A 19,305-nucleotide genomic window follows, 5' to 3' on the forward strand; every position below is an offset into this window, starting at 1 on the left:
GCCCCAGGGCCCACAAAAGGAAAACCAGGTGACAACAGTGGCTCTGAACGTTTTATCTTTAAAAAAAAAAAAAAAAAAAAAAAAGTAAAGGAAGAAAGAAAAAGGAGAGGAAAAACCATCCCCACAAGGGGAAGGCCCCATGTGGGCCCATATGTTGTCCTCCCTGGCTCCAGAGACTTCTGCACAGGCCTTAGCTCCTTGCCCGCCGATCTCTTCCCGCGGCAGCAGCCACCCATTGCTAGGTATCCTGTTCCCCACTTGTCGCTAAAGCCTGATGCCCACAGTCCCCGAGTGCACATCTGAGCTCCGGGGTAAGGAAGAACCAGGGGCAGCGCCAGAGCCCCGGGGCAAGCCAGACCATGGCTTGTGAGCAGACCCTCTGCCGGCCCTCTCAGCAAGCACAGGGCAAGCCCCCACGTTGCCTGGGTCCGGTATCCAGCACGGAGACAGCACATGCATCTGCAAGAGTACAAGGGCCCGGGGGGGCTGCGTGGTGGAGCCGGGCCAGGCTGTCAGCGCGCACCCAAGGGTGTGTTTCACACCACCGCAGGTGGCTCTGCCACAGGGCCTCGGGTCAAAGCCACGCCTTCTCAGCTCCCCCTGGTCCCCCGCCAGAAGCGGGCAGTGAAGGAAAGGGGCACGGGGTTAGCCTGTTGCTCCTGGGCTATGTGCAGTTCTCAGAAAGGGGTGGTAGGGCCCAAAGCCCCCAGGTCCCCACAGTTAATTGCTGTCATTCTTGATGACAACCTCGACTCCGTGGTGCCGCAGCTGAGCTCGGAGCAGCAGGTTCTTGTTTTTCAGATCTTCCACCTGGCATGGAAAGGAGGCCGTGGAGAGAGTGAGCAGACAAGCTGGCGTGGCCAGATCCCACACCACATTCACACATCGCTAGTGAGGGGAAAAGATGAAGCCCCCTCCGTGGAAACCAGAGGCAGGCATCCCTCACTGGCTCACTGGCCATGGAGTTGAGGAGGGCTGGAATGAGGAGGGGTCTGACCTGCTGTCGAAGCACATCATTGTCCAGCTGCAGCTGGTCAAGCCCCTGCAGTTCTTCAGACAACCGGTGGTTACTCTGTCGAAGCTCCTGGATATAATCACAGGCTTTGGACAGAATTCCACCTTTACTCTGCAAGAGAAGGCCAACAAAATGAGGACTAAAATAGGTGACACCTGGCTTGCCTTCCCAAAGCACACACTTTGGACCTCATTTTCCCCTAAGGGTAAAATGTGGTAGAACATTTCACAAGGATACAGGAACCTCAGAGAAAGATAAGCAAAGATTACTGCCATGTGTGCCCTCTCTACTATTTCTGGAAACAATATCAGGAGACAGAATTCAGGCATCCTGCCCACTACCAGGGTCTTGCCATGACCTGGCCAGACTTGGTGCTCTCCATGGAGCAGTCTGGGATGATCTTGGACAGCTGCACAATCCAGTTGTTAATCTTGTCTCGGCGGCGGCGTTCCACTGTGGGGCAAAAGGGAGGACGGGGTGACTCAATGAGAACTCAACCACAGACCCTGTAGAGCTACCTAAGCTCTCCCGCTCAGACACCACCGCTGTCCCCAATCCCACCAAATAATACCTACCTTCGTTATGCTGAGCCCTGCGCTTCTCATCCCGAGTTGTCCTGGGAGCTTCCGACTTCCTGACAACAGAGCCCAGGGTGGCCGGAGTAAGGGAAGGATAAAAAAAATAAGATTGGAGGTTGGGGTAAGGATCGACACAGGACTTGGCAAGGATCAGGACCCACCATGGCAACTGAGAAGAACCGGGGCCTACTCACGGGGAATAAGGGTGAGTCCTGGGGGCAATGGAGCGCTGGCTTCCTCCTTGCAACACTTCTTGTGGTGACATCATCACAAAGAACTGTCCTGTGAAGATGCAGGGTAGGTTGTGTCAGGACATGGGACTTAGGAACCTCATCAGGCTCGGAGGCCAAGGTCCTAGGCTCCTCCTCTAAAAAGGGAGGCTACTTCCTCCTGCTGGAAGGGCAGGCTCAGGCTCAGTGCTGCCCAGGTCTTAGTGAGCATTAAGGGGTCATGGGAAAGGCCCACCGCCCCCAGCCATGTCCCACGGCCGATCCTAGCCCCTCCGGCTAGCACCCTCACAAAGCTCACCAGTGCCGGGAGGGGTCGCCTGCCCCAGCAGTGCCTCCGAGCCTTGGGTGGTAACAACAGCCGCTGTACCCCCTGATGTGGCACCCCCTGCCCCATCTCCCACTGCAGTGCTGGGGAAGTAAGTATAGTGCGTCTCGGCAGCTGTGCCCTCTGTGTCAACTGCATCATCACTGGTGAATGCACCCTGGATCACCGCCTGGGAAGGGCAACAACAGGACAGAGTCCAGGGACAGTCAGATACTTCCCACTGAGCTACTCTGCAGCTTCTATGCCTGGGGGGAAGGAGGGAGAAACATCCAGAAAGGGAAAACCTAGTGCCTTGAGACAAGGCAGCCCCAGATGCCTCACGCCACCCCCAGCTCCACCCCCATCTCACGGGTTCAGCTTCATCTTACTCCTCGCTGCTCCAGTTCCCTCCCCAGCCCAGGCCCTGGCACCTGGGTCATGGACTGAGTGGCAGGATAGCCACTGATGGCGCCAGTCCCCTCAGTCTGGCCATCCAGCTGCCCCTCAGACACCTGGATCACCCTGTACATCACCTAGAAGCAGCGAGGAAAGGGAAAGGTGGGGAGAGAGAATACAAGAGTCAATGCTGGGGACCCCGGGCCTCTCATAAAGCTTCTCTCGGACAGAGCCCTGAAACAAGAGTGCTTCAGAGACAAAGCTTCAGCCATCCCCCCTTCTGTCCCCAGAGGTTTCAGCCTAGCCCCCACCCCTCGGCACCCCACCCCAACCTCTACTCCAAACCTCCTCCTCCCAGCCCTGCCCCCAATGCCCCCACCCCCCCCTCAGAAGTCCACATCTTCACCGCCTCCTCCAAACCAGGTCTCCCCACTGACAGGCTCATTACCTCCCTCAACCCCAACCCCAGGTAACACCTGCAGGCAGCTGGCCCCCTCCCTTACCTGGCCCCCATTCTCAGTTCGGAAGACGTACTTGACGTTGGGATCAGGGAAGGTGGCAGCTGACTGGATGCTGGCAATAGCCACACTGGTTGGGTCCTCCCCAGTTGCCACTGCTCCTGAATTAAAAGAGCAAAGTAAAAGTCTGTGACTTACTGCCTTTCTCCCTCTGTTCCGCCTGCATGTCACTTAGAAGGACCAGGGTGCACAGCAGATGCGCCCATGGGGGGAGGGGGAGAGGCCAGGCTGGGCTCCTGGTCTCAGGTCTGTTTCGACCACTCACCCTCCTGAATCTGCACTGTCCCCTCTTCCGCTTCAGCTGTTTTCTGCTGCCTGTTTGTGACAGGACAAAAGAAAGAAGGGAAGAAGGGAATAAAAAGCTCACTGACCCAATAACATATGGCTTCCAAACTCAATGGCATCCCCAGTAGATGCTGGGTTAGGTTAGAATACCAACAGCTAGTATTTACTGAGTGTTTACTGCGTGCATAGCACTGAGCTAAGCACTTAACACACGTCATTATTTAATATTAAGAACAGCACAATGGGGTAAGTAGCGCTACTTGCATTTTGTAGATGAGAACCCAGATCACGCAGCTAGTAAGTGATGGAGCTGAAACCAGAATCTAGGTCTGCCTAACTCGGGAGCCAGTGCTCTTAGCCATTCTGCATTCTCCCAGGCCTCCCATCTCCCGCCCCAGACCCTACCTCTTCTTCACTCACCCCTTCATCTCTCTGTAAGGGGGCACATCCGAGGAGCTGGTCCTTCTTTGGAAGTCTTCGTATCTCCTGCCTCACAGGCCTGAGTGCTAAGTCCTGATAGAAATCAGGGAGTTTGCAGTGAGTCCAGGAAACTGAATAGACTCTGTTTCAAGAAGCTAGGTTCCATGAAGACTCAGCCAAGAACACAATCCAATCAATCCACAGAGGACAGTCCGTTTCTTCCATTCTGATACTGAGAAGTGGGCTACAGCTGGTTGAAAAAGTAACGCTACAAATAGTGTTCCTCCGCCCTCCATTATCGCTCCAAGTCATGGTGGAGAGGGGATGATTATAGTTAAGGCTAAGGATGTGGAAACAACAATATCTGGATGGATCATGACTAAAGTTACCATGATGGGCCACTACTTCGGGATTAGGAGGGCCATGTTTAGACCACCACTACCAAAAACACAGGGCCACTGAACGCTAGTGCTTCTTCCAGCTTCTGAGCCACATACTGTACCAAAAAATTTGTTCTCAAATCTAGGAAGGGGAAACCTCCCTGAACCATAAGGACATACTCGGCCCTTGGGCCTCATTCTACTTGGCCCCTTGGGCTCCTGCCTTGGGGTGTGTCCAGATTTATGTCATTTGTTAAAGACCCTAAAGTCCAAGTGTATTATTTTCAAGCCCCTTCCCTATTTTCTTCACCAAGCCTTCCCTAGAACAACACAGTTGCTAAAATGTTGCCATGACAACTCCAAATCAACTGAACCTCAGCAAGAAGGGAAAAAAACTCCAGGCTCAAGGTTCGGAAAGAGAGACAATGGAAAAGGAACTCATTTGCAAGGTGCCCGCCTTAGGACCCTGACACCCAGCCAGAGGGCAGGAAAAACAAAGAGCCGAGGAGACAAATGCCTCCAGAAAGATACAGCTCCATGTACAAAGGAACAAAATTATCCCCACACGAACGGGTAAGATTTTGGTCAAGTCTCTACCCATAAGGTCCCCCAAACCTTTCCTATCTAAGGAAAATCTTCAACGGATGAGCCCTGGAAAGTCCGCATCGAAGGAAAGTGTTGACCAAAAAAAAAAAAAAAAACCAAAACCCAAAAAACAAAAAAAATAAAGAAAAAAGAACTGAAAGTGAAACTGTCCGGAGGAAGTAACGCTGCAAGAAGATCCCAGTCCCTAAGGGGAAGTAGCACCAGTGTTTCGGTACCACCTACCTGTCCATCCTAAAACCTACGAAGGGCCCCCTCCGAGGCTTCTGCGCTGACTGCAGGAGGCGGCGATGGAAGAGACGGCAGGGCACAGGAGGCGTCTCTATCGCCCACAGCTGTCAGCCAGGGGCAGCCTCTGAGGACACCCAGCAACCGGGTCGGGCTGCTTATTCAAATCTTAGTTGGACATCCGGAAGCATTTCCTGAGCATTAGGGGATGCGACACGGAAACGCGGACAGGATGTTGTGGCGTGCACGCTCGGGCCAGGAGGGCCCAGCAAGAGCCCCTGCTAAGTCTGGACACAAAGGGGAAAATCACCACGTCCCGAAAGAAGTCCGGCGCCCCGACCTTGCCCGAGAAGGCGGCGTCTCCCGGCAGGCGCGAGCCCGCGAGCCCGCGAGCCTGGGAGCCCGGGCGGCCGCCGCACTCTGCCCGCGGCCCGGCGCTGCGCACGGCGGCCAGGAAAGGGCGCGGGGCTCGGCGGGCCCGCGGTCCCGGCCCGCGGCTGGCAGCTGCAGGAGGGCGGGGACGCGCGCGCTCGGAGGCGGGGAGTGCGCTCGGCCCACAAAGGGGGGCGGGAGAGAAAGAAGCGGGCACGGCCCCCTCCCTCAAAACAAAGGCTTCCTTCCCGGGAGGTCCGCCACCTGAAAACGGGAACAAAATCAAGGCTGCCCTGCCTGCCGGCCCACCCAGTCTCCAGGCCCCCGACTCGCGTCCGGTCCCAAACTCACCGGCCGAGGCAGCCGAGGCCGCCGATTTCCCCAGACCGTGTTCTCCCTCTCCGGACTCGGAGAGCTCCATGGACAGCTGCTCATGCGCACTCCCGGCCTGCGGCCATGTTGGTGAGGGGCGGAAGTGTCTCTCTCGACCCGCCCAGCCTCCTCAGCCTCTGAGCCGCCCCACTTCCGGCCGTTCCCGCTTGATGAGGGTGGAAGATGCGGATGGGTGGGGATGTCGCCGGGGCGGAGACGAAGGAACTTCCTGGGATCCGCGGAGAATGACACTGAAGTCTTTGTCGCTCTGGGCAAGAACGGGAGAAAGACGACTAATGTGTGCTACCATCTTTCTGCTGGACAAGGCGTTTTTAGGGGTAGAAGGGAGCGAGGCTGGCTTAGATCAAAGGGAAGGAAGTCGGACGGAGGCGCCATCTTTAACAAGGGCTACTTGGGAGGCCATCTTGGATCAGGACACTCTGGTGTCCACTGGAGAGGAGGACAGTTCTGGGTATACTCTTTTGTATTAGCGTCAGCAGTTACTCACCCAAAGACCCCCAGGGCTTCGAGTTTTTGTGAGGCTTTCAGCTGCTGTGAGGAGGATCTTGATTCCTGTTCCTCTCAGTTAAGACCTACCCTTAATGGATCTGGAGCAGTGTGGTGTGATGAGAAGAGTTTAGCCTCTGGAGCCAGACGAACTCGGGTCTCAAACCTGCCGCTCTCACTTCTAACCTCTGAGATCTTTGGCGAGCCTTTGACTTAATCAGCCTCCCTAACCGACCTCATTTTACAGGTCTCCCATCTGTAAAATGGAGATACCAGTACCAACCTTACAGAATTGTTATGTGGACTCACTAAAGGGCATAGATTCTTTGCGTGTAGAATACCTAGCCTTTACTGGTAGATAACGAGCATTATGTAAATAAAAGTTTCTCTTCCTCATTTCCTGACCACCGTGAACCTAGCTCCAGTTTCTAGCCACAGGTCTCCATGACAACAGCCGAGGAAGAGCACCCAAACAACAACAGCAAAAGGACGTTTTGCCAAACACGAAAATGCGATCCCTATCACCTACGACTCTAATAAGAATAATGAGACTCCACACTGTTTACATATAAAAAGTACAACTTTTATTCTGAGACATTGCTTCTTACTAGAATGGAACCTGTGGCCCCAGCCTGTCTGGAGAAGCAGTCCCATGGCCTGAGTTCTGCCATTCCCCTTCCCTGAAATAGGAGGAAGGTATTCCAGAGGAAAAAGGAGAAGCCAGGGAGATCCGTACAAGGCCTCTTTTCCTAAAGGTGACTGGAGGCAGAGGGTAGGGATTCTGGAAAGGGGGCCAGTCCCTCCTTTGAGGCCTTTGAGGCCTTTGACGAGCTCCTTGACATGTTCCTCCTAATCTGGAGCTAAGAGGGTCTGGAGGTATCCAAGAGCCGAATTAGGATGGGCAGTTCAGAAGTGTTTATGTGTGACAGGCTCTGACCTAGCCCTGTCCTCCCTTCCTCCACCCTGGGCTTCCATGAAGGGAAGTGAACAGCTTCAGAGGAAGGCAGGAACTTTGCTGGAGTTCCCTCTTCATTCTTCACGTTGAAAAACCTCTAAGTATTCTGCCTACTCTATATTCCCTTTGACCAATGAGCCCACTCCCTCATTACAGGATCTTGGTGACTTTCTTGGGAATATCCAAAAGGGATAAGTGAGTGCTTTGTGTCTGAGACAAACTCAGGTAAACGAACTGAGGCAATGCTTCTCACGGTCAAAAAGAGAAGCTGGAGGGTCAAAAGCCTATGGTGTTGGGCACTACAGCCGCTCAGGCTGCAGAAGAGACAGCCAGGCTGGGACCCTGGAGATTAGAGACAACTTGCTGTCCTCTTTGCCCAGTACCATGGTCCTACTCACAGTCCCTCACCTCTCTCAGGGTTAGCCTGTGTTTCAAATGCATATGATCGGCGCTGGGGGGACAGAAGAGGGACAGGGGGCTGGGGTTCCCTGGGAGGCAGACTATGCCGACTTCGGTGTCCAGACCCTTCTGTGTCTTCTGGTGGGAGCTCCAGGCAGCTAAGTGGCCGAGAAGAATAGGCAGGGATCATACTACAGGGGGAGGTTCTGGGGATGAGGCTATAGTCCCCACCCCCGGTACAGGTCTGGGTCCGCCGAACTCCCTGAGCCTCAGTCCTCTGGCGGTCCCGGGCCAGGGCCACAGCAGCATCAAAAGAAAGACTGCCTCCATTCCTCCAAGAGGAACGGGAGGCTCGGGACCCCCAAGCCCTTTCCCCAGGAGTCCCATCAAGCCGACCAGGCCTCGGGCATGGGTTTGCAGGTGCCACATGGATCTTGCTACACATTGCACTAGGCATCTTGGCAAATTGTGGTTTGGGGGGCACCACAGGCACAGAGCGGACCTGCTGGACCTGAACCAGGGTGGAAGCCAGGCGCATGCCCACACCACTAGCCGAGCCAAGAGGACAGGGGCACAGATTGCAGCTCTCTGGACTGGGCTGCCCCTCAGGCTCCATCTCCTCTGGCTGGGGTGGCTGTGGGGCTGCCTGTTCTGACTCAGAGGAATGGGAATTGCCCTCTTTGGCACTGTCAACCTCCAGGGACTCTACATGTGACCCTTCAGGAAGGGAGTCCTTTCCTAAATGGTCACCTCCGGCCCCCTGGTCTCTCTCAGACTCTCCATCCCCACTCTCCTGGTCCATGCTGATTTCCCCTTCTCCTTCAGCTGCTGCTTCTGGGCTTCTGCCATCTTCACCATCTCCTTGGTCTTCTCTTGCCTCTTGGTCCTCCTGCCCCTTCTGTCCTTTAAACTCATCCTCTCTGCCTCCTTCAGCCTCTTGTTTGTGTACAGCTTCCCAGCTCTCCTCAGCGACTTGGTTTTCCTGGACCCTACTCTCTGGGTCGCTTCTGGCTTGTACCTGGCCTTCCTCTCCTTCCTCAGCATCTTCCTCTCTCTCAGTCTTTCTTTCCGTCTGCTTGTCTTTGCCCTGCTCTCCTCCGGTTCCCTCCACATCCTTAGCTTCCTCCATACTCTCATCCTCCTGCTGACCTTTGGCCTCCTCTCCCTTGACCTCTGTCTTTTTCCCACTCCCTTCTTGCAAACTGGCCATCATCTCTTGGCTTCCCCCAGCCTTCCGTCCCTCCTCACCTGCCTCTCCATCCTCTACCTCACTCTCTGGACTCCCCTCAGCCTCCTCCCTGACGTCCCATGTGCTCTCAGGCTCAGCCTCCTTGTCCTCCCCAACTTTGCAGCATGCCTGCTCTCCCTCAGCCTGCCCTGGAGCCCCCTGTCTTCCACACCCTGCTGTCTCTTCCTCCAGACTTCCTGGACCCTCCCAGGTTGGGTGTTCGGGCTCCAGAAGGGGACTTAGGTCATCGTAGGCACTCAGGAAGACTTCCTCCCCACTTTCCTCCTCTCCTTCGGGCCTGGGGTCAGCAGAGTCCGGGGAACAGCAGCTGGGAGCCAGGACAAACTGCGCCTCATCCAGAGACAGGTCATCCAGGGGTGGCTCCACAGAGAACTCCTCCACCTGTAGGCATAGGATTGTGGCTCAGGACCAGGTGGCCCTGTCCACCCTCTGGCTTCCTTACCACCCCCAAACCCAGCACAGCTCCTCCTTACCTGAGGCCCAACTCCCAGGAGCTCCTCCAGGTAGCCCATCCCAGGGTCGTCCTCCCCAGGGGAGAAGGCTGCTCCTGCTGCTCCTGCCTTGGCCACCTCCCCATCCTCCACCCCCACCCACTCAGGCTCTGAGCTGCTCGAGTCCTCTAGGAAGGAGAAGGAATCCTGCACCTCCTGGGACAGGCAGTCCTCCAGGGCAGGGGCCATGTCCTCTGGGCCACCGTCAGCCAGGGGACCTGCGACTGAACTTGCCTCCAACTTCTCATCTGTTGGGAGAAAGGTATTCTCAGGAACACAAAGATGAAGATCAGCCTCGATCCTTTCCAATATGGGTCTTCCTAACATTGCTACGTACAGGCCCAACACTCCCAGCCTAGATACTCCATGTGGCTGATCTTCTCAGATCAATATCCCTAACTACTGGCTTATAGCTGCCTTGACTGAGCTCCCACCAGCTGCCGGGCACCAGGCTGTACATTTCACAAGGCATTATCTTATTTCTTCCCCACAAAACAACTCTATGATGTAGGGTATTTATCCTCATTTTAAATATGACGAAAGCAAGACTCAGATTTGTCTAAGATCCCAGCTTTGCCACCTCCAACCTAAATCAACAGCAAATAGCTTAACCTAGGTCTCCAGTTCCACTGCAAGCAACAATAACTGTGTCATAAGATTATTTTTTGAGAATGAAATAAGCTGATGCCTGCAAGTCCTTATCATGGCACCTGGCGCATAGTAAGCCTTCAATAAATGTTAACTATTAGTATTAATACCATAATAATTGTTGTTATTATTATTACCACAATCTATTATATATCCCCACCTTGTACTTAGTAATCCCTACTGTATACGTCTGACACAAACTCCCATTCTTGGGTATATCAGTGATCTGAAGGATGCCAGAGATCCTCTCTCCATAAATTTCACAGAACCGATAATACTACTGGACCCCTCCAACCTGGAATCCAGGGAGGCAGCTGAAGGTAACCACCCAAAGCCCAAGGCCCGAGGCCTCTGCCATTCCCAGGACAGATCCCTGGCATCAGAGCTTCAGCTCAGAGTTCTAGTCCCTTCTCCCAGTCCTGGGAAATCCCTGGGGCCTCACCTGGGGGTCCAGGGCCTGGGCCAGGGCCTGGGCCAGAGGCAGGGTTTGGCCGGGGCTGTAGGGCGGGGCACTCAAGGCCACGGGTGAGCCTGGCCAAGGAGACATTAGAGATGATGTTTGGGGGCACGCTGAGGATGGAGGTGATGTGTAGAGGGAGGTTGACATTGTAGGGGTCCGAGATGTGGACTCCAACACAGCGCTCTGCACGGCTGCTGCCCCCAGCGCGGATCACTGACCGCCCCGCTCGTGGCGTGCCTGGCTCAGAATTCGTGCCGCCCGGGGCCTCTGCCTCAGGCTCCTGTTCACCTTCTGCTGTCTCCACAGAATCATTCTCCAAGCTGTCCGGCAGCAGTGGGCTTGGCCGGGGATTGCTGGGTCCTGCCAGCCCCTCTGGCTCTGTGGAGGAGAGAGAGGGGAGTGATAAGCTCAGCTGCGAGGGGCCCAGACACCTCGGGAAGGCTCTGGGGGATGTCCCCTGCTTTCTCAAGCCTGAGAGCCAGGACAGCCTGGAGGGCACCCAGTCCAGCTTCCCTGGGCCACTCCTGCGAATGCTCCACAGCCAGCCAGTGCACCTACACTAACTTAGGAACCCCCTTCCCTCTCTGCAGATACACTCGCTGGCCATCACTGCCCCCCACCCCCCACAGACACACACACCACTCCGAACCTCTGTGTACACTCATATGAACACACCCATTGATTAGATGACAAACTCACTACTAGACCTAGCATCTGGGACTGTGGCTGGTGTGTCATAGGCACTCGTTATATATTTTTGAAATTAGCACACATGGCCACGTGCACAGACACACAAACACACAGGAATGCACACACAATGGGCTCATCCATAATACTGTTATTCCTTTGCAGACACATTCACAGACATGCTTGCACACAGGTGTTCACCAGCCTGTGCATGCACATACACACACGCACCGAGTGCACACCTATACTCACCATCACTGGCCCCAGCTGCAGCACTCAGTGAGTCCATGCTCTTGGCTGGCCGCAGAGTCCCCTTCTCGGATTTGTCCTCTGCAAGACACAGATGTTTGTAGTGCCAGGGTCTGGTACCCCTTCAGCAGAGCCCCCCCCCCCCACATCACTGCAGACTTACCCCTGTCCTCAGCCCCCCGGGGAAGTTTACGCTTGGTCTCGTGGCCAGAGCGACCCAGATTGAAGATAGATCTCCATTTCCTGACCTTCAAAGACCCCTTTCTCCTGGAGGGAATAGAGAAAACATTAGGGTTGGAGCCTGGTGGTCAGTGTAGGGGAGGAGGGCCCAGGAAGGAGGCCTTACTTGTGCTCTGCAAACTCGATGATGGTGTGGTAGGGCCGCATCTGTGGGGGTCCATCACCAGCCTGCAGGATGCTAGGCAGGTGGTAGGGCAGGGACCTGGGTGTAAGGTCTTCGGGGCTGCCCGATGCACGGGCCCCTGGAAGTGATCGCCATCCACTCTCCATCTCCCCACCTAGGGAAAGAAGAGGAATTGGCCAGCTGAGAACAGAGATGAGAGAGGGCTTCAGGTATCCAGATCCTCACGGCACCCCCCACTCACCAGCTAACTACCAGGCTACGGGTATACTCAGAGACCTTTGGAGGCAGACCCTCTGTGTCTAGCTCCTCAAGAGGGAATCCTCAGGGACATGGGGCAGGAGATCCCAGGACACTGGCCCTGTGGGCTAGGGGTGGGAATGATCAGTCAGCAGCCCCAAGAACCAGGATGGTGCTTAGAAGGTCAAGTTCTGCAGGAGGGGTCTGCTCAAGTACAGACTACACCATCATCTCCCCGGGGTCTTCTCCATGTGACCATAAGCAACTTCCTTCCATGAGACTCAGTTCTCTCATCTGCAGAATATGGAGACTTAACTAGGTGACCTCTGAGGCCCTCTGTCACTCTGACATGACTCCCCAGGCAGAGTGTGGTGGTGTGGTGGGTGGGAGGGACACTGACCAGAGAGAGCAGCGCCCCCGAAGAGCTGGTCCACGTGCGTGAGGATAAACTCGACCACGATGGACTGCACACGCACCTCCATGAAGGCTGCTGTCCCATTGAAGCCGGAGGCCTCTATGTCCTTAGACCTGTGGAGATGTGGAGTTATTCCCATTGGAATTCTCCCTAAAAATACCCTAAACCCTCTCCCTTGCATGCCCTTAATCTCATCTCCACCTCTTAAACTACATGCATGATTCAAGTCTCAAATGCCACTTCCTTCAGGAAGCCCTCTTGGACACCCCCCTCAGAATTAATCTCTACTTCCTTTGCACATGAGAGTGCCTTGTTATAATGAATATCAGGATTTCTTACAGTCTGCCTTGCATCACAGAGAGTGATATGCACGCCAGTTCTCCAAGAGACTGTAAGATGTTCGCTGAACAAACATTCCACAGGGACTCTTCCTGTTCCAGTCCCAGAGCTCACTGATACAGTGTAAGGAGACACAAAGGCCTTGTGTCCAGTGGGTAAACCCCATCCCACTCAATGTACTTCTGAACCTTCCTGTTTCTCTCTGGGCTCGGCAAGACCCCCACAGCCCTCTCCAGTGCACCCACACAGACACCCCCATTCCCAAGCAGCCTCTGGGGCTAGGCTCTGCCCAGACCCCCGCCCACCGCTCACGCATGTGCCCACCTAAGCAGGTTGGGGGCCCACACGATGGCCAGGTTGCGGGCGTGCATGTTGGTCTGAGCACTGAATGAGGCCATGTGTACCAAGTGTCGCATGAGGAATTCCAGGGTCCTGCAGAAAGGAGGCATCAGGGGCCAGGGTCAGACAGAAGACACCCAAGGCAGTGGGTAGGATGGAGGTCTGGGAGCCAGAAGAGAAGAGACAAGTCAAGGCCCCAGGGCTGTTTGGGGGTGGTCAGGACTCTGGGAGCAGGGGAGACCCACGCACCTATAGTTTGGGTCAGGGAGTTCTCGAAGCACCTCTAGGATCTTGACCAAGCGCTCAGGCTCCAGTTGCACTCCCACGGCATCCTGATTGGGAGGAAGATTCAAGAAACAAGTCAGCTCTGGGGCGCCTGGGTGGCTCAGTCATTTAAGCGTCTGCCTTCGGCTCAGGTCATGATCCCAGGGTCCTGGGATCGAGTCCCGCATCTGGCTCCTTGCTCAGCGGGGAGCCTGCTTCTCCCTCCCTCTGCCTGCCGCTCCCCCTGCTTGTGCTCGCTCTCTCTCTGACAAATAAATAAAATCTTAAAAAAAAAAAAAAAGTCAGCTCTCCCCCTGCTTACTCCTGGGAGCACTGAGCCCGACTCTCAGAAACAATTCTGTGCTGTACCCCCACACCATCCCCCACCCCAGATCTTTCAAAGGACGCTGACATAGCAGACAGAGCTCAGAATTTGGGGCCTACGAGGCCTGCAGCTGGGTCTTGACTATGCCACTTAAGAGCTTTGTGACCTTGAGCAACTTCCTGCCATTCTGCCTTAGCATCCTCCTCAGAAGGCTCTGGCACAGGCCTACCTTAGTGGTCCCTCCCTGTGGGTGCTCCAGGGGCTGTGCAGTTATTCCAAGGTGCCCAGGAAGGCCTGTGCCCACCCAGTCTAGCCTGTGTGGGCTGAACGGTGTGGTCTGCTATTCTGGATTTCTAAATGCTATTCTCAATAAGATGCAACTTATTTGTAAAATTTACTGAATTCAAGATAGCATTTTTGTCATGTGTTTTCTTATTCCAAAGATGTTCGACATACAATCTGCGCCTGGAGGGACGTGCCTGAAAAAGTGCTGACTTCTAAGAAGGGTTCTCATTCTCTTAAATGTAAGGAAGCTCTGTCTAGGTGATTTCCAAAGGCCCTCTGCTATCCGTCTGGGTTCTACTTTCCCCTAGTCTCGCGCCTGCACTGTGTGTGATCTGCAGGCCTTATGAGGAAGGGCGAAGAGAAGAGGGACGGGAGGGCAGAGGTAGCAGGCCCCGGGGGGATTTGCAGGGCGGGGTCTTTTCATTCTCAGGTGGTCTTGGTCATTCAGCATCACAGAGACACTGTATGGCATTGGACACACTTGGGAGGTCAGAACCAGAGCAGTCACCCCTCATCTTTGTCTCCCACCCTCCTTGCTTCTCAACTCACAGCAAACTTATCATAGAGGCGGTAAGTGAGCAGGGGGTCTGGCAGTTCTCTGAAATAGGCCTTGCACAGGGAGGAGACGCAGTGAATGTCCTGGAGGTAAACATCTTTCCGCAGGTCTGGCTTCCGCTCTGCCTCAAACTCCTGCCTGGGGAGGTGCAGAGTGGTCAGGAGTGGTGGGGGCTGGGGGAAGACGGGAGAGGTGAGAGCTGCGCCCAGGGGCCCAGGCAGGGTCGAGGGTCAACATGCATGGGCCTTGGAAGGAGGCTGTTGGGCATGTGTATGCGTGAGGCAAGCGGGCATAGATGCACATGTCACTGTGTGGAGTGGGTGTGAGGGTGGGGGAGGGGCTAGGGAAGGGGGCTGCGCATGAACAAGCATGCGCGTCAGGGATGTAGCTGTGGGTGTGAGTAGCAAGGGTGGGGTATGTGGGACTCAATAAAAGTGGAGAGATGAACGTACCTGTTTCTGGGTAGATGTAAAAATGGCGGAGTGTAACTCTTAGAAGGAAACATAAGTGTAAATCTTCATGACCTTGCGTCAGGCCACAGTTTCTTAGATAACACACCAAAAGCACAAGCCGCCAAAGAAAAAATAGATACACTGAATATCCAATGACAACCTTTTGTGTGTCAGAGGACACTACCGAGAAAGTGAAGGCAACCCGCAGAATGGAAGAAAATATTTGCAAATCATAGACGTGGTAAGTGTTTAATATCCGGAATATATAAGGGCGCCTGGGTGGCTCAGTCGGTTAGGAATCTGCCTTCAGCTCAGGTCATGGTCTCAGGGTCCTGGGATCGAGCCCTGTGTTGGGCTCCCTGCTCAGCGGGGAGACTGCTCTTCCCTCTGCCTCCCCCCCTCACCACCCCCCCCCCCAGCTCCCAGTGCCCGGCTTCTGTCCTCTCTCTTGCTCTCTCCCTCGCTCTCATAAATGAATAAGATCGTTTAAAAAAGTATCCAAAATATATAAAGAATTCTTACAACTCAAAGGAAAAAAATAACCCAATTTAAAAACGAGCAAGGGATTTGAATAGAAAGTTCTCCAAAGAAGATACACAAACCAGTAATCTGCTCGAGTCACTAGCTATTGGGAAACGCAAATATAGGTGAAGTATCACTTCACTTCCGCTAGGATGGCTGTAATTCAAAAGACACACAGTAGGGGCACCTGGGTGGCTCAGTCCTTGAGCGTCTGCCTTGGGCTCAGGTCATGATCTCAGGGTCCTGGGATCGAGCCCCACATCGGGCTCCCTGCTCAGCGGGGAGTCTGCTTCTCCCTCTCCCACTCCCCTTGCTTGTGTTCCCTCTCTCACTGTGTCTCTCTCTGTCAAATAAATAAAATCTTAAAAAAAAAAAAAGACACACAGTAACAAGTGCCGGCAGATGTGGAGAAATTGGAAGGCTCGGGGATGTGAGATGATGCACTACCGTGGAAAAGCAGCTCGGCAGTTCCTTAAAGAGTTCAACATGGAGTAACTGTATGACCCAACAATTCCACTCCTAGGTCTATACTCCAGGGAATTGAAACCGTAGGTCCACATGAAGACTTATCGTGAATGTTCGCAGCAGCATTATTCAGAATAGCCAAGAGGTGGAAACAACCCAAATGTCCATCAACTGATGGATGGGTAAGCGAAATACGATTCAGCCACAGAAAGAGATGAAGTGTTAGCATCTGAGACACCTGTATGAACCCTGAAATCATGCTAAGGGAAAAAGCCTGACACAAAATCCTCCAGTTATACGAGTCCACTTATATGAAAGGTGCGGAGAAAGCGCAGTCATGTAGATAGAAAGTAGGCCAGTGGTTTCCAGAGGCTGAGGGAAAGGAGAAAAGTGGAGCGACTGCTTTTGGGTGTTTCTTTTGGGGCTGAGGAAATGTTCTGGAATTAGATAGTGGTGATGGTGGTGCAACCTTGTGAATGTGCCAAAGAAATCACCGGATTGTACATTTTTAAAGAGTGAGTTTTATGGTATGTGAATCATATCTGAAAATTTTAAGCTGGGTGGTTGTATGTGGGAGCAGAGACGTATGTGTGCGTGTAGACACATGCACGCCAGCCTGGGGGGAATGGGGTGCGGGGTCGCAGCCTTTCCTGAGGAGACTCCAGAGCGTCTCCCTAAGACAGCACCTGGCACCCATGTTTGCTTCTCTCCCCTTCCCCTCGCCCCTCTGGCTCCCTGGCCTCCTGGCCCATAGAGCCCTCCCCTCACTGCCTGACTCACCGGAGCTTCTGGATGTTGGAAGAGACCCCTGAGAGACGGTAGATCCCGTCCACCACTCCGTACTCCTCCACAAACTCTGCACAGCTCTTTAGCACCTGCGGCACTGGGGACACAGATGGGGCAGAGAAAGGGAAATCAGGCCTGGGAGGTCAGAGACCACAGGGGACCTGAGATACGGAAGCATCGGGGAAGGGGTTCGGGGAGACTGGAAGCAGAGCTCATGAATAAAAACCTGTCAGAAGGATTCTTAGAGGACATCAGCTCCAGCCTGCCAATCTCTCTGCCCACGGGGTTTAGAGCCTCGGCATAAATCCCCCCCGAGGGAGGGGGGGCGCACTGCCTCTCCAGACTGCCCATTCCTATTAGAAAGCTCTGCCTTCATTGAACTGAAATATGTCGCTCTGTAATGACTGGTTTGCTTTCTAGAATTTTCAAAGGGGCAGCTGGTTGAAGGGCACCACGAGTATCAGGACAGGTCTCGAAGGTACGTTTATTGAACATTCTGTATAAGATGAAGGAACATTCATTGTCCTGAACCAAATGGGGCGGAGCTGACAGGGACGATTGTGAAGCACCCTCTCTCGTAAGCCAGTGCGTGGGCATCGGGTCTGTCCTCGGAAGGTACACAAAATTGGGACAGGTCAGTTCAGGAGAAAAACACCTAGGTGCCAAGCACTGTGCATTAGGTATTCTAGTCCCCAGATAAGAAAACTGAGGGTCAAAGAAGTAACAAGTGCCTAGTATTGCCCAGCTAGGGCCAGGATCCAAATCCAAGGGTGCAAAAAGTTGTATTCTCTCTCCCAACCCGGGCCCCCTCCCCTGTTACTAGACTGTAAGCTCCTTAAGGACAAGATCTAACTGTGACCAATTTTTTTTTTTTTCTTTTTTGGTGCCCTCTCTGAGGCCCGAACAGAGTGACCAGTTTGATGTCTCTCATATTTTCTGACATGGTGTCTCAGACACAGGAAACCCTCCAACACCAGGTGTAAAATCCCATCTTCACAAGGCCACATATTTATCCTTCTGAAGCCTTCCCTGCCTTAAATCCTTTGCTCCATAAACATCTTGCTTCACCCCAATCTTCATTGCTCACCTCACAGGTCTAGAATGAAATATAAACTCAGCACAGTATGTTTAAATCCTTCACAAACCAGGCCCAGCTGCTATCCCAGCCTCAGTTCTGGTCAATTCCCCGACAAACCCTCCGATCCAGCTCTTTGCTACTCCATGGATAAGCCTTGGTATTTACCTTGCCTGAAAATACCCTTCCCTCTGTCTTCTACTGGTCAACTCCTATGACCCCTCAAAACACAGCTCAAACATCACCTCCGATTCTGAACCCTTTGCTTCTCTCTGTATTATAGTACCTACCGCACTTTGTTATCTCTAGTTTCTTTTGTGTCTACACCTCTGACACATAGTAACATTTTCCCCATCATTTAGCACAGTGTTGAAACAGAGCAGGTGCTCCATAATGGTTTATTTATGACTCAGAGAAGTAATCAATCAGTTTTGAGGCTTGGTGACACCCCTTGGAGATTGAAATAGAGAAGAAAAGAAAAGACTAAGTTCAATTAACCAAGACTCGCCAGAGAAATCCCTCTCATGTGTCAGTGTCAGAAAGAGCTGCTTCTCCTTAGCCATCTTTTTTTTTTTTCTAATGGGCTTTAGGAGTCTTATACCTGATTATGTTTATCTCTTTACTTGAATTATCAGGAAGCCCAGAGCCCACATCTAGAAACCATATAGCATCATTTGATATGCATTTCTGGGTACCCACCTTACCTCCTCTTCTTGTTTCTCCTTCAACACAATTCCTTCAGTCATTTTATTCTATCTTTTTATAAAATTTTGGGACTTTTTTTAAGATTTTATTTATTTATTTGACAGAGAGAGACACAGCGAGAGAGGGAACACAAGCAGGGGGAGTGGGAGAGGGAGAAGCAGGCTTCCCGCCGAGCAGGGAGCCCGATGCAGGGCTCGATCCCAGGACCCCGGGATCATGACCCGAGCCGAAGGCAGACGCTTAACAACTGAGCCACCCAGGCGCCCCAAAATTTTGGGATTTGGATCACGATTTTGTCACAGTTTTGTGTACCTGCCTATGACAGAGCTGAATCTCATGCACTTGCTTACCCACACACTCCCATCCCAAGTTCTTGGGGAAATTAAGTAATTAAGTAAGATGGAAATACAGAAGGAAGGAAATAATAAGCCCATCAACCATGATTGTAGACCCTCCTTCCCAGTTTCCACACCCTTTGCCCCCCTGCACCCCAGAGCCAGGATTTGGGTGAGATAAGGAAGGCACAAGGGTGAAGAATTTAAGGAGGCACCCACTCCTAGGGCTGTTCAGGCACCAACTGCACACACACACAACCTTGGGAGTGAGAGCCTCCTTAAAAAAGAGCCACCCAGGGGCTCCCGGCTGGCTCAAGAGCCATGTGACTCTTGTTCTCAGGGTTATGAGTTTGAGCCCCACACTGGGTGTAAAGATTACTAAAATAATAAATAAATAAACTTGAAAGAAAGAAAAAGAAAGAAGAAAAAAAGAAAGAAAGAAAGAAAAAGAGAAAGAAGAAAGAAAAAGAAAGAAGGAAAGAAGAAAGAAAGAAA

General features: G+C 53.2%; 2 protein-coding genes across 6 annotated transcripts in view; both read right to left on the bottom strand.

The window, feature by feature from the left end:
- Window positions 1–38: 38 nt before the first annotated feature.
- On the bottom strand, window positions 39–6,063 carry USF1 (upstream transcription factor 1). Of its 3 annotated transcripts, XM_025860678.2 has the most exons (12): window positions 5,681–6,049; window positions 4,955–5,244; window positions 3,747–3,839; window positions 3,307–3,356; window positions 3,027–3,142; window positions 2,559–2,660; window positions 2,122–2,317; window positions 1,788–1,875; window positions 1,591–1,649; window positions 1,374–1,468; window positions 998–1,126; window positions 39–810 (listed from the first exon to the last, which is right to left on the bottom strand). In XM_025860678.2, the coding sequence occupies exons 3-12, from the start codon at window positions 3,752–3,754 to the stop codon at window positions 721–723; spliced, it is 933 nt and encodes a 310-aa protein (XP_025716463.1). In that variant the 5' UTR covers window positions 3,755–3,839; window positions 4,955–5,244; window positions 5,681–6,049; the 3' UTR covers window positions 39–720. The 3 variants fall into 3 exon arrangements, with proteins under 3 accessions (XP_025716463.1, XP_025716464.1, XP_025716465.1); XM_025860679.2 differs by lacking the exon at window positions 4,955–5,244 and having other exon boundaries at window positions 5,681–6,063; XM_025860680.2 differs by lacking the exons at window positions 3,747–3,839; window positions 4,955–5,244; window positions 5,681–6,049 and having other exon boundaries at window positions 3,058–3,142; window positions 3,307–3,358.
- Window positions 6,064–6,769: 706 nt separating this feature from the next.
- ARHGAP30 (Rho GTPase activating protein 30) overlaps window positions 6,770–19,305 on the bottom strand; it is a 16,108-nt gene continuing 3,572 nt past the window's right edge. The window contains exons 2-12 of one of the 3 annotated variants that reach the window (XM_025860674.2): window positions 16,690–16,792; window positions 14,464–14,608; window positions 13,290–13,372; window positions 13,026–13,133; window positions 12,348–12,475; window positions 11,693–11,864; window positions 11,510–11,613; window positions 11,350–11,427; window positions 10,393–10,788; window positions 9,285–9,550; window positions 6,770–9,192 (exon numbers count right to left, since the gene is read on the bottom strand). In XM_025860674.2, the coding sequence (XP_025716459.1) occupies window positions 7,558–9,192; window positions 9,285–9,550; window positions 10,393–10,788; window positions 11,350–11,427; window positions 11,510–11,613; window positions 11,693–11,864; window positions 12,348–12,475; window positions 13,026–13,133; window positions 13,290–13,372; window positions 14,464–14,608; window positions 16,690–16,792 (3,218 nt within the window). In that variant the 3' untranslated portion in view covers window positions 6,770–7,557. Of the gene's footprint in view, window positions 9,193–9,284; window positions 9,551–10,392; window positions 10,789–11,349; window positions 11,428–11,509; window positions 11,614–11,692; window positions 11,865–12,347; window positions 12,476–13,025; window positions 13,134–13,289; window positions 13,373–14,463; window positions 14,609–16,689; window positions 16,793–19,305 lie in introns of those variants that run through there. The other 2 variants (XM_025860675.2, XM_025860677.2) reach the window with 2 other exon arrangements.

The sequence above is a fragment of the Callorhinus ursinus genome, unplaced genomic scaffold (genome assembly GCF_003265705.2).
Source record: "Callorhinus ursinus isolate GAN/ISIS: 27379988/994484 unplaced genomic scaffold, GSC_fseal_2.0 scaffold88, whole genome shotgun sequence".
Classification (NCBI taxonomy): domain Eukaryota; kingdom Metazoa; phylum Chordata; class Mammalia; order Carnivora; family Otariidae; genus Callorhinus; species Callorhinus ursinus.